General features: G+C 40.4%; 1 protein-coding gene across 1 annotated transcript in view; it reads left to right on the top strand.

Annotated features, from left to right (window-relative positions):
- The first annotated feature begins 9,866 nt into the window (after positions 1-9,866).
- Positions 9,867-14,899, top strand: part of ROR1 (receptor tyrosine kinase like orphan receptor 1) — a 178,943-nt gene continuing 173,910 nt past the window's right edge. Inside the window, exon 1 of the mRNA XM_047873562.1 lies at positions 9,867-9,915. Within this exon, the coding sequence (XP_047729518.1) occupies positions 9,873-9,915 (43 nt within the window). The 5' untranslated portion in view covers positions 9,867-9,872. The remainder of the gene's footprint in view (positions 9,916-14,899) is intronic.

Genomic DNA, 14,899 nt, shown 5'->3' with positions numbered 1-14,899 from the left:
TTACCCTGAAAAACAAAATCCCAAACGTCTTTTCCAGAGAAGGGAAGTTGTATTTTTGTCAAGGATAAAATACTCGAATGGTACTCTTTTCCAGCAACTCAACTGAATGTTTGAAAACCTAGTTCCTCATGTATCATGTCATGTGTTTACATTAAAAAAAAAAAAAAAAAGGTAAAAGCCAGATTTTCTTCCTGTCTTTAAAAACAACAACAAAGAAAGTGACAGGGAAGGGGGAATAACTCACTTTTTTGGCATTTTAATAGAGTACCCAGAATCCTCCTAACATAAGATACTATTATAGTTGAAAGGCACGTTAAAACTATGTGTAAGCTAAAAACCCCATCTTTGTAGGAAAAGACTGGTAGATTCACTCACAATTGACATACGTGAGCTTTATGGCATGGTTTTGGGACTTCTATTTTACCCACTCAGAACACTGAAAAATATTGATCTATAGTTCACAACCATTTTTCAGACATTTGGGGTTGCCAAATTGCTGACATACAGCTAAATAAGGTTTTATTTTGCAAAGTCAATGCAATGTGGGCCCTTCTTAGTTTGCCTGTTTGCCATATATGCCTTTGGAATGATGCCGTGCATGCCTGGTGATGACACCCAGCACAAGCATTCTGCAGCTGGTGGTGTAGAAAACCAGCCAATCACCATTGAATGAATGGCAGAGAGAGGCAGCCTGTGGTCACCATTGTCTCCCATGTGTCATTTAGGCTCTGGTTGGTTTATCTGTGATTTCACTTTTGTTACATTGTGATTGAGTTGCTATACCCATTGAGGTCTGCCATCTGGGGAAGTTTGAAGACATCAGGAATTAATGCTTTTGAGTTTCTTTAAGGTAAAGAAAGGAAGACCGAGGGATGTCTACACAAAAAAAGAATACCCTAATAGGGGATTATCAATAGCTGTTAGCCTCGAAGCGTGTTAGGGAAGCCAGACTACCATCACCAACATCATTGCCAAAAAATCTGATGACCCTTCTCTCCTCTGTTTCACCTTTCTTGCCACACTTCACATTTCAGTATGGAGAACATGATATGATAATGTGAACAGAGAATGTGATAATCTGTCCAGTGTGACCAAAATTCCCTGACCTTATATTTTAACATTGCAATTTTGGGGGAGAATTTCTTTTGATGTATTTTTTTGTTTCGTTTTGTGAACTTAAAAAAAAAACACCCACAACCCTTGTAGATGTTGGAATTTAAAATATAAGTACTAAGTGATACCTATAATGCCCAGAGAATGGAGAGAAAAAAAAATCCCTGCATTGGTTAGTTATGTCATGTGGATTTCTGCTCAGAGTATTTTGTGTTTAAAGCTATGGCATATATACACATGTCCTAGTAAACTAGTGATGGTTTGAATAGAGGCCACTCTAGAGTAGGGGACAGAACCATGGGCTCACGTCTTAATTGGCTCCATTATTAGCAACGACTTTTGGCATATCGCTAATTCTTAGTCACAATGAAAATGGGGATAATAACCTTTCAATAAATGTTTGTGAGAACATGCGTAAATATATTTTGCACACTATCATTGATATAGGAAATATGACTAACATGGTTGTCCTGTCACTGTTGTGTTTGCTGAAGTCCTCCTCTCACGTTGCCTCTTCCTCCCACTCATTGCTGTCACTGCTCCCTTTTATTCCTGTGTGAACCACTAAGGCAGGTCCTGCACCTCTTGACCTGGTGTCTTCTGCCTGCCAGTCAATGAGATTCAACAAATATCAGGTCCCTAATGAGTGTTGGCCCTGGAGGATATAAAGATGAGTACTCAAAAGAAGCAAAAATGAACGTGCAGCAATATATAATGAACTGTTTGTAGTTCCCCAAATTTGCTCAGCTCTCTGGGACAAAAGAGCCTTTTGTCTGCCTAGCTAATGTCTACTTGTCCTTGAAGACTCAGCTCAAGAGTCAACATCCCTTGACAACCTTTGATGATTACTTCTATTACTCTCCCATCCACTCTGATGAGGTGCTCTTCCTCTGGAGTACCATAACATGCTGGGCACACCTTGAGAGAAACATTCATCATACAAAGTTGTAATCATTGAGTCTTCTTTTTTTTTTTTTTTAGCTCTCTCATTTTGCATGTGCTATAAAAATTTTAAAGCACAAAAGGATAGACAGTAAAAAGTTAGTCTCCTCATTTCTGACTTGCAGCCCCAGTTTCCTCCTCATATGTTGACATTTCCCTACTTTTGTATATCCCTTTTATAGCTGTTCATAGGGCATTTGCATTTAAAACTTCACCAATTGCCAAGTTGTACAAACTTATACTCCTACCAGTATAAGGGTTCCTGTTTCCCCATGTCCCTCTCAATATGGTGAGTTATCAATCTCTTTTAAAATTTCTAATCTGATCGGGAGGAAATGACATCTCATTGACGTTTTAATTTACATTTCTTATTTTGTCAGTGAATTTAGCATTTTTCCATATATGCATCTGGAATGATGCCATGCATGCCTGGTGCATTTCAAAACCACATATATTCCCTTATCTGTAAATTGTCTATTCATTTCCACTTATCTATTGCTTTCTTGGGGTTCTTCTTCTCTCTCTTTTTTTTTTTTTGCTTCTTTGTAGAACTTTTGCTTACTATATTATAGCAGCTAGCCCTTTGCCTTTTGAGCTGCAATAATTTTTTTCTTTCCACTTTCTCATTTGTTATTTGATATTATTTTTGCTTTTTTCCTTGTAGAACATTTTTAATGCCATCAAATTTATCATCTTTCTTTTTATGGATTTTAAATCTGGTGTTAAATATTGAAAAGCCCTTTTCACTCCCAAGATTGCCACATAAATTTTTCCCATGTGCTGAGGATAAACTTGCTTAATGGGAACCTTGAGGGAGCAGGTCAGGATAAATGAGGGCAGCAGAGCAGGCTTGTGAGGAAGGCCTTCTAGTAGATGATGTCACAGCATGGGCCCTCAACCGACCGTGAACTCAAGGGAGAGGCAGCATGACAGAACCCATCAGATTGCTTCTCTTTCCCAAACGGTTCCACCAGACACAACAAATTGCCCCAAATACCTTGATCATCCCTGACTGGAAACGGATGACTGCATTCCTGGTGGGGAAGGTATACACCTTCTCCAAGCAAAGCAGCTATTAAGAACATCCTCTTATCAGCCGGAGATCAAGTAGCCCATCTTGGGAGGTGACACACATGAGCGAACAGGCCGCCCCATCCATCATGTGCACAGTAGCATTGGTTGTTCTTGTTCACTGCGGTTGACTAGAAAGGGCTCCTGAGATGCTGCTGTTTGACAGCTCTTGGAGGAGAAAAAGCCTCCCTTTTCACATAAGAGGGGCTCTTCGGCAAATCCAAAGCATGGTCCCGCATTGCTGTGAAAAGTTCCCGTGCCTGCAACCACAAATGCCAACGCAGCTTGAAGGCTGCTGGAGGAACTGCATTTCAACCCCTGGGAACCAACTCCAGCTGTTTTCATCAGGTCTGAAAACCATAGCAGTCTTGGTTGCTTGATGGTGGAAGCGAACAGTCACAAAATTAACTATGTGCAAAGTTATTTTTCTTTCCAGTGAGAGACATGAATAAAACAGTATGTTGCACGTGAGAATGACCAGATCTCCAACTCTGAATAGCAGTTGCTATAAGTTGAGCTCTGGATTTGTGGATGTGGGAATATCATTCCTTCCAGACCATTGTGTGAAAGAGATCCTGTACTTCTGCATCTCTTAGGTCTGAGCAGGTGAGCCGCCGACACACAGCCTTGTCCGACGAGGGTGGCTGGCTTCCACACTCAGTTCTTCACCATGCTTCACTGTGGAAGGAGGCTCCTCTCCCATTTGTCTCTTACTTCTGAAGGCACGGGAATATTTGAAATTTAGTCAGCTTGTTCAGTGGAAATAATGTGGGGTTTAGAATCAGGAAGAGGATTCAAATCCCAGCTTTTTCACTCCGTGGCTTTAGGCTGGTTCCTAACTTCACTGGGCCTTCGTGTTCTTATCTTTAATTGGGTACCTATTACCCACACATGATCCTACATAAGCATCCCAAAACTTTGTGACCACACACAACGAGCATTTGTTTATCTCATGAGTCAGTGTGTTGGCTGGTAGTTCTTTCATGTGGACAGGGCCAAGGTCTTGGCACATTCTGTTAGCCAAAGGCCAGCCCAGATTCAGGTTAGGGAAGTAGACTCCATCTCTTCGTGGGAAGAGCTACAAAAAGGTGTGGAGACACAGAGGAATGAACCTTGGCCATTTTGCATCCTACCACACTACCTTATACCAATAAATGTAATAATATATGGAGAGTGCAGCTATTATATCACCTATGCATTCAGAAAACATTTGTTGAGTGCCTACTATGTGTGCAATGCAATAGTTGATACTATGTGTAGAGGTAAGTAAGATTTTGTTCCTAGCTACAGGAAACATGCAATTTTTTTTAATTTTTATTTTTAAATATTTGTTTATTTTTATTTTTATAGTTTTATTTATTTATTTTGAGAGAGACAGCACTGGTGGAGGAGGGGCAGAGAGAGAGGGAGACAGAGAATCCCAAGCAGGCTCTGTGCTGTTAGCCCAGAGCCTGGCGTGGGGCTCGAACTCACAAACCATGAAATCATGACCTAAACCCAAATCCAGAGTCAGACACTTAACCAGCTGAGCCACCCAGATGCCCCAGGCAACATGCAATTTTTGTAAAGAAGCATGCTGAAACAATTGTGGGTTACCTTACAAACTGTGAAGTGTCTTAAGGGGGGAGCAAACAGAACACTATGGGACCTCAGAAGAGGGAGAGATTGAACTAAGAGGCTCTGGGAAGGGATTCTGGTCCCAACTTAGGCTCTGCATCATGTTTCCCTCTATTTAATTTTAATTATTGATCCCCTTAGGCTATCAACAATGACATGGTACAGGAAACCGAGTCCAGACGGGTGAAAGCATTTTAAACTGGAGTAATTTGAGGCAAATAGAGTATTTGAAAATTGCCAGCCATCTAGATCCTACACGCCCAGGCTAATATGGCTGGAGCAAAACCGTCTTACTATCTTGTAGGATAATAGTAATCCTCCTAAATTTACCTCTCTGATTAAAATAATTTCCACCAACCCAAGAGTCCCTCAATCCCATTAACTTAAACACTTGGTTTCCAGGGCCATCCAGAAGGTACAAATTATACTTTCAATAGATTTTTTTCTGAAAATAGTTCTTGTTAAAAACTTTACTCCTCACTCCTTGGAACTTTGAAATGATTGAATTAACAGTGTGCTGGAAGGTATTAGGGAAAACAAAAACAAAAACCTTAAAACTGGGGAAGAGTCTTCACCGGCAGTATAATAGAGAGCCTGCGTGGAGCCAGGTTTGGGGGAGGGGAGACCGTGGTTACCTTCTCCTGGCGGTTGATGACATGCCAGGGGACCTTAGGCGAGTTCTCTGGCCGAGTCTGGGTTTCTTCAACTCCAACCAGGGTATGATTATCTTGAGCCTTGATCCTTCACATGTGGAGTCATGAGCTCATGTCTGTTCTGTGTACAGACTTTCTTGAAAGGAAGAGAGCTACCTAAATACAAGGTACTTGTATTACTGTAAGGTGCTTGGAATCTTCATAGCCTTTTCAACTGCATCCAAAGTGGGCTTCTCTTAGTAAATGCTTTAAGTGGCTGAGAATCAAAGCTGAAAAGCGTTTTGTTTTTTTCTCCTTTTATGTCTAGGATAGGGTGACTGCATACATTTAGAGTGTGCCCGTTGTGGCACCTACAAACAGAATGCCCAGCCATTGAGATCCTATGTAACACAGTTACTGGCTGGGACAATACTGCCTCATTCTTTGTAGGATGATAATTTTTCTCCTAAAAGTCTAATTGGCTGAATCATTGGTCAACCAGTTAGGAGAACCTTCAAGTTAAATATAAATACTTGGATTTGAGTGTCATTCAAGAGGTACCAATTTTGTTCTTGGTTAATATTCACTGAGCTGTCTCAATATTGAGGTTGCTAACCACTTTGGAATTTTACAACAAATATGAGATACGTTTGTCTTCCCTTGATTCTTAAATTACATTAAATTTATCTGTTCAGTTAAACCTTTTCGTGTTTTTCACTTTTTTGCAGGCATGTCATTATTTGAGTTTCCTTAAACCGGTGATTTACAGAAGACTAGTGCTGGGGTAGTTATCTAAGACCCACCTTGGGAGCTTTAGTAATTTAGGGATAGGGTCCCAGAATCTGGATTTGTTTAATGTGCTCCCCAGCTGGGTTTGGGAATTAGTGCATTAAATAGCCTTCAAGCTATACCTATGGCAAGTAAAACAAAACAAAACAAACAAACAAACAAACAAAAAACAACAAAAAAACTAATAGTGATAGCTGCTACTTTGCTAAAGGTTTACCTTTTGCTGGACACGAAACTCATCTCCAAATATTTTCCTAGTTAATCCTCATCACAATGCAATGCCATTACTATTGTATCCTGAGGACCTGATGTTTAGAGGTGTGAAGTAATTTGCCCAAGGTCATAAGCTAGTATGTGACAGAGCCTGGATTTGAACACGTCTGACCCTCAATCAACATGATACCTTTAATTCCTCTGCTATGCTGTTTCCCATCTAGCCTGTTCAGAATTGTGTAGAAACCAGGTAGTGCACAAAGGAAGCATAAGACATAATCCTTGCCCTCAAGAAGTTTGCTATCTAATCAGAATGAAAGAATGAGCACTTACTCACTGATGGCCAAAGGATACATGGACCATAGAATTAAGTGCAAATTATGAAGTAGAAAATTAGAGTAATTCCAGATTTTTTTTTGTCTCTTCAACAGAAAACCGAATGTCACTGAATTAGTAGATAGATTTTGTTTTCCTGTTGCACTGCATGGTTGTTTTGCTGTGACTTAAACAGAGAAGTATCCTATTTGAGGTTCAAACATAAGAAAGATTTTATTAATGTCAGCATTATACTGTTTCAAGGAGATGAAGTTTGTGCATCAAACCTTCTGTTGTATGTATTCTATTTCCTCATTGGTCTGGCTGGAGCAGAAGTCATTTAACCTGTGCAAAGTACCATGTTAAATAGACTGTTAGTTCTCTTTTCAGAGCCAAGTGTAAATTAGAAAACTATAAGGAACTGAAAATTTGGAACCTCGTAGACAGGTTAGACTAACCCTCCATTCCTGGCAGATATTTACATTGCTAAGAAGATAAAAGCATGAAGGACCCAGTCCCTATTAAGAATCAATTTAAGAAGTATACAGGGCTAAAGCCAAACCACTGATCTTGGGACAGCCATTCCCTGCTTCTTTTAGTAGCCAAGTTCTGCAGGGAAGGGAAGTTATGGGACTCTGGTAGGTTGGGCATACCTGTTTTATTCAGAGGAGGAAATTAGATTATCCAGGATCCTTGTATGCATCTAAACATCTGGCTCTCCATAAACCATGTAAGGTTTATTACCAAAGGTTTTGGTCAGAACAGGATCCCTCAAGACTGCTAGTTCCATTTACCCCCATCCCCATTTCCACCACACATACACAGTATTTATCATACTATATTTTAACAGTTAGTTTACTTCTTTAAAAAAAATTTTTTTAATGTTTATTTATTTTGAGAGAGAGAGAGAGACACAGAGCGAGAGCCGGGGAGGGGCTGAGAGAGAGAGGGAGAAACACCAAATCTTAAGCAGGCTCCAAGCTCTGAGCTGTCAGCACAGAGCCTGACATGGGGCTCGAACTCATGAACCATGAGATCATGACCTGAGCTGAAGTCAGAGGCTCAACTGACCGAGCCACCCAGGTGCCCCGCTTAGTTTACTTATATGTGTTCCTACCACACAGTTCTGTGAAGTAAGAAACGGTCTTAATTTTGTTCATTATATCTTTAGCACCCAGCCAGCACTTAGCTGGTCTTAAACAGAGTAAGTGCTCAAGAAATGTTTATTGAATGAATAAATGGGGGGATCATTGAACAAACAAATTTAATAACATTAAACTCCAGGTGAAAGTAAGGAGTTTTTAAAGACATCCTTTGTGGCCATCTCTTTTTCCAAACTGTATGCTAATACGCTGTTTAGGGGGTCACCTGGCACAACTTAACTTTGCTCCTATTGTGTGTGGAACTTAACCTAGACTTCATTTGTTTTGCAAGAGTCGAGAGTCATGGAATTGCAGCTAGGAAAGCCTCTTTCTTGGGTTTCTTGTTTCTTCTGAACGACAGAAGACCATGAACTGACCAAAGACAATTACAGGGTAGTAGACTTTTCTTACAAAATTGATAATAGAATACGAAAGTGTGCGTAGGCCATACAAAGGGGGAAGATTAAATGCCAAACACCAAAGACAAGTACAGGTGACACAGCAGGGAGGAAGAAAAAATTGCCAGGAGGCACTTTTGAGGGGAAAAGCCTATAAGTAAGAGCAGTGAAGTGGAAACCAGAACAAATAAGTGAAGTTTGTTGATGTCTTTGGGAATCTGAGTTGTCTATGCAGCACCTGAAAGAAAATGAAATGAAACCTACATAGATTGATAAGACCATTTTCTGAGTTAAAGATTTTTCAGCATGCTTCCTCCTTTTCTTTATTATGTCTTTGCCAACTTGTTCTGAAGCTAGAAATAAACCAATTCTTTTGTTCCACTAAGCATCCGTTGAGCAGCACCATGGGTGAGTGAAGAAGTGCTAACTTTGGATCCAGTCATTTGAACTTCTTAGGGAAAATCAAGGTTTGAGCCATTTTGAAATTTCTCCTAGGACTTGCATTGACCCTAAGAAGATCCTGCCTCCCCAGTAATTAGCTGGGATGTTGCTTTTTTATCTGTAAGAAAAAAACAAAACTAGAAGCCCCTGGATTTTGAAATTACTACTTGTTTACTTGTTGGAAAAAGTTGATACTATGCAATTAAGTATGACCATTATTGAGTTACATGCACTTCCACGAATGTGCCATAGAATTTCCAACACCCAGACCTTCTGTCAGAGTGGAACAGACTTTGCCACCAGTCATCCTTGGGTTCCCCCTCCCTAAACTGGGGGATGTACTCCTTCTCGATGCTGACTTGGAATCCTCTTTTACCTCTGTGGTATTTAAAAAAATTTTTTTAACGTTTCATTTTAGTTTTTGAGAGACAGAGACAGAGTGAGAGCAGGGGAGGGGCAGAGAGAGAGGGAGATACAGAATCCAAAGCAGGTTCCAGGCTCTGAGGTGTCAGCAAAGAGCCTGATGTGGGGCTCGAACCCACAAACCACAAGATCATGACCTAAGCTAAAGTCGGACACTTAACGGACTGAGCCACCCAGGCGCCCCTGTTGTACTTCTAATCACATATTTATTTTTAGAATCAAGGCTTATTTAATATTTTCAACATATTTTCCAGTTTATTTGCCTATTATTGCTTCTTGCATATAACTCTTTCTTTCTAGATTCACCTTCCTTCTTACTGAAATAAAGAATTTAACACAAATGGTTGTGAATGGATACATAACAGTTTTATTTTTAGTAGCCAGAAAATGAAAACAACCAAATGTCCTAGGTCAGTGGTTAAACAAAGTGTGGTACATCCATACTATGGAATACTACTCAGCAATGAGAAAGAACAAACCACTGATACATGCAACAAATTGAGTGAATCTCAAGGGCATTGTAGGAGTCTGTTTATATATTGTTCATGAAACAACAAAATTATAGAGATGGGGAACAGATTGGCAAGTGTCAAGTGTTAGGAATGTTTGGGGGATGGGTGTGACTATAAAGGGGCAGCATGAGGGAGATCTTGGTGGTAATGATAGTTCTTTGTCTTGATTAAAGAGGTGGTTATATGGATCTACATGTAATAAAATGACATAGAACTTACATACACATGGTAACAATGTCAAATTCCTCATTGTGATGCTGTACCATGATTCTACAAGCTGTAATCCTGGAGAGAAACTGGGTGAAGGGTACATTGGACTTCTCTGGTCTTTACATACCGTTTGATTTCTTTTGGAGATGTGGCCTCCTCCCCCTTCTAATTCCTAGACTGCAAGGGTATAGCAGTTTCTCTAGGCCATTAGAGGAAGTGTTTTCAGCCCTTCCCACAGATGGGGATGTTCTCCCAGGCTCTAGTAAAGGCTTTACGCAAGAACCCAGATCTCTCTCTGGCCACATCTTTCATTTTCTTTTCTTTTCTTTTTTTTTTATAATTTAACTTTATTTTTTTTATTTTTTAAGATTTACATCCAAATTAGTTAGTATATAGTGAAGCAATGATTTCAGGAGTAAATTCCTTAATGCCCCTTACCCATTTAGCCCATCCCCCCCACAACCCCTCCAGCAACCCTCAGTTTGTTCTCCATATTTATGAGTCTCTTCTGTTTTGTCCCCCTCCCTGTTTTTATATTATTTTTGTTTCCCTTCCCTTATGTTCATCTGTTTTGTCTCTTAAAGTCCTCATATGAGTAAAGTCATATGATTTTTGTCTTTCTCTTACTGACTAATTTCACTTAGCATAATACCCTCCAGTTCCATCCACATAGTTGCAAATGGCAAGATTTCATTCTTTTTGATTGCCGAGTAATACTCCATTGTATATATATATATATATATATATATATATATACCACATTTTCTTTATCCACACATCTTTCATTTTCAAATGAACCTTGAAACTGAGACCCCAGCTCAGATGGTCTGTATTTATAAGGCACCTCCCACATTAGCTTCCACTTACCATTCTCTTCCTTTTTGGCACCTGAGAATTTCTTTCCTTTCAACCTCAGCTATGCATTATATTTTTGTGTGTGATATTTTATTCAGTAGTCTTGATGTTTTTAGCCTGGTTGGGGCAGGTTGGGGAGAATGGCTTATGGGGATAGAAGGCCATTTCTGCCAGTTTCTATTGTTACCCTAGCATGCTGTTTATAATTGTGTTTCTGTACTTTCCTTCCTGAGACTGAGTTCTTGAAAATGCTGGGGACCAGGACAAGCTTTTTCATCCCAGTTCTTATACACAGAAAGTGCTAATATACATGTGTATTGAATGAATGAATGACTCTCTAGAGTTCAATGGAAGAGAGCCCAAATATAACAGTTTTTTAAAGGTTATTTATTCATTTATTTTAAGAGAGAGAGAGACAGACAGACAGACAGGTAGACATGGGGCTCAGTCCCACAGACTGTGAGATCATGACCTAAGCTGAAATCAAGAGTCAGTTCCTCAACTGACTGAGCCACCCAGGTGCCCCAAATATAAAAGTTTTTAAGTAAGATAGTTTTCAAGATTTTTTTTTAAGTAGGCTCCATGCCCAACATGAGGCTTGAACTCACAGCCCCGAGATCAAGAGGCAGATGCTCTATTCACTGAGTCAGCCAGGCGCCCCTCAAGTTTACTTTTATTGGCCTTGAAGAACATGTATGTCATTGTGGCGCTTTGTATAGCATAATCCCTTTAAATATAAGAAGTGCATGTGATCCGTAATATTAATTTAACAGATTTAAAGAAGGAAATAGTCTGTACAAATAAAAAAGAGGCATATAAGAGTGAGTCAAGGAGTATTTCCTCCCCTCCCCTTGTGGTCCTTACTATCCTTTTGGGTTTTAGAATTAGGAAACCAGGCATTGATAGAGAGGAGGTGTGTGGTCTCAGGTACAGGGTCTCAAACTGTATTCTGCAGCGCTTAGAGTTCACAGGGGTTTCCTTTGGCTGAAGGGGGCTTAAGCCAGAGAGAAAGTGGATACACCTTTTAGGATCCCCCCAACTCTCCCCTGATTTTGGCACATTTGGAGACCCTCTGGTTCTGCTGTCAGACGCCCTGCTCAGATTGATCAGAATTCCTACCTCTATCCTAACAAGCTGTGTAGGCAAGTAAGTGTCTTAATAATCTCAGGTTCTTCAATCTTAAAATGAAGATAGTAATGGTATCTAACTATGGATTTTTGACAAGATCTCTGAGCCCCTTACACATTAAGAAAACCTGGACACCTTTTTTATCTTTCTTATTTTTTTATTTTGCTTTTTATAATTCCCTCTATATAAAAATATGAATAATACTACAAAGTTCAGTATACTTTAAAGTTTTCTTCAACAAGTTTATGGCTTTGCCACCTCTATGGTAATTGTGCTATTTACAGAGTCATTACAGGTTTTATTAAAAAAATATGTTTTCATAGTGCAGTGTAGGTGGTGTGGTTGGGTTCCTGAGCAGGGGGTTTAAGGTGGCAAAATTGTGCCCTCTTCTCTCTCTGTGACTGTACTGTTAATTTCATTTAAAGATTACATCAGAAATCCAAATTTGAGGCCACTGAGGATTATAAGGTCCTTGTAGACACTGAGCATAGTAATTCTCCAGTCCTGACTATCCCACCTGGGGTGAGAAAGGCTCTTGCTTCCCTCTCTCAGTAAGTTCAGTCCCCAGAGTTGAAGGACCCCTCATTCAGGATCCCAGATGTGGGGTGATTGTGATCCCAGAGCTGCAGCAACGCCCTGGCTGACTAACCCCCTTGTGCTGTTAGAGAGTGTAAACTGCCTGTTACTTTTCCAAATAGGTACTTTTGGTGATACCTGGCTACGGGCTTCTCCTCCACTGAGGCACTGGAGTCAGGAAGCAACCATGGCTAAGAGCCTTCAGCAGACAACTCAAAGCCATCAGCTTGCCCACCTCCTTCCCACCCTCCTCTGGCCCCCAGTGATCATAAGCAGAGAAGAAGGGTGTGCCTGTTGAGTGGGACTGACCCTGGCTGTTTGAAAATGCCCTGTGTGTCTCTCTGAACTTAGCTTCTAGGGGTATGTATCACAGCTTAGAGGCACAGACAGTAGAAAATGGATCACAGAGAGAAGGCAGCATGCGTTTATTTCTAAGCCATTTCTAAGGCCTGGCTTTACTTAGAACTTCTGTGATTTTCGCCAAATCACCCGACTACTGTGGGCCTCACTTTCTTCATCTGTAAAATGAGAAGACCATACCATATTAGAGGCTTAATGTTTGTTGGTTTGGGTTTTGGTTTAGAGCATCGAAGACTTTTCCACAATATCTGATACGTTAAAGAGAGAAACAGAAAATTGTTCCTGACAAAGGAGGGCCTAGAGCCCTGTCCTCTTGTCCTCTCTCCCCCTACATCCTGTAATGTCCCACAAAATCTTGTGGGTGCAAAAAACAGAATTATAGCTAAGGCACACCCAGATACAACATTCTGGGACTCAGGGTCTCTGGTCAAGGAGGGCCATGGGATAGACATTTGTTCCCTCACACTTGGCCTTTGTGACCATTGGGCTGGCCTCTAGTCTCTGGAGTATGCTGGTTTATGTCTGTGTAACGTCACATATCCCTGGATCAGGATACAGGATGTGGCATGGCTGGGTGCTTCTTATAAGAGCTTCCACATCCTGTGAACGTTGGGTCTCCACCTGCCAACTGCTGAGATGAACCAGTAATCCTTTCAGAGAGCACAGGCTTTTATCAATGAGGAGGATTCAAGGCTTATTTTTTTTTTTTCCTTTCCTCCAAATAACACTCCCACTGTTCAGGCTTAAATACCAAAACCTTATGGTTTGCAGAATCTGTGCCAAGAAGTCAATCATCAGTGAAACTGCAAAGATAATAGCTCCTATTGATTAAATCGGGAGAAGAATGGTTTGCCCTCCTGCAGGGGTCAGGGAAGATAAGGGCTGGAGTTTTCTAAAACATGCTTGATTTGCCTAAATTGGATAAAAGTACATAAAAACACTTATGTTCTTAAGAGAACTGGTGACCAATTCGGGAAAACCTCACAAAAATGAAAAGATTGGCTTAGATTAGTAAGGCATGAGAAATATAGAGTCTTTTCTAAAAGCATGGAGAATGTGTTATTTCAAACCTCGACAGTGAAGTAGCAGCTAACAGGAGTATGTCCACGTAGAGGATGTCTATTATCTGCCTTACTAGACAGAGAGCAAGTCACAAAAGATCTTCAGTGCTCACTCTATACTGGACACTGTGCAGGACCCTTTTGGACCACAGTCTAATGTAATTCTTACCACAGTCCTGTGAGGTGGCTTTCATTGTCCCCATTTTACAGATGAGAAAATAGAGGTCAAAAGATGTTAAATAACTTGCTTATGATCACAAAATTAGTAACTTAGCTATTCAACTATCTACTAATTGGTACATATTAATTTGCTCTTACCACAATACTCTTACACAAAGAGATGTTGCCAGTCTGGTATGAAATGTCCTTGGAAATATCTCCTCCTTTTGCCATGATGAGGAGGTAGGAAAGAAGCTGAATCCATTAGTGGAGATCCTACATGGTCAAGGCTGATGGTTGTGTCTCCCTCTAAAGCTACTACTAAACTTTGACTCCATGGAGTCAAAGCTGAGACGTACTGAATTTTTCTCACATATAAGTCAATCTTCCTTTTGGGGGAGGGGAAGCTTCTTTTTTTTTTTTTTTTAATTTTTTTTTCTTCAACTTTTATTTATTTTTGGGACAGAGAGAGACAGAGTATGAACGGGGGAGGGGCAGAGAGAGAGGGAGACACAGAATCAGAAACAGGCTCCAGGCTCTGAGCCATCAGCCCAGAGCCTGACGCGGGGCTCGAACTCACGGACCGCGAGATCGTGACCTGGCTGAAGTCGGACGCTTAACCGACTGCGCCACCCAGGCGCCCCAATCACCCTTTCTTTTAAAATATATGGCCTTGGAAGATAATATTTTTTAGGAAGGTTATTCATATTTTAAAATATTTTATCTGTTTTTATTATCACTCTATTGAGAAGCTGAACATGTGGTTATCTGAAGGAATAGATCTTGAGGCCGAGTACAGAATTCCTCAGAATCATCACAATCACTAAATGAGCTTGCGAATTGAAATTATCTTTGCCATAGTCTAAGAGCCGAGTAGTAATTAGTGTCCAGGGACACATGGGGAATAATTTTACTGTTAGCAGTGCCAAGAAACTATTCATT

This window comes from Prionailurus viverrinus, chromosome C1, assembly GCF_022837055.1.
Source record: "Prionailurus viverrinus isolate Anna chromosome C1, UM_Priviv_1.0, whole genome shotgun sequence".
Lineage (NCBI taxonomy): Eukaryota > Metazoa > Chordata > Mammalia > Carnivora > Felidae > Prionailurus > Prionailurus viverrinus.
The sequence above is the reverse complement of the archived record's forward strand: the minus strand, read 5'-3'. Positions and strand labels throughout refer to the sequence as shown.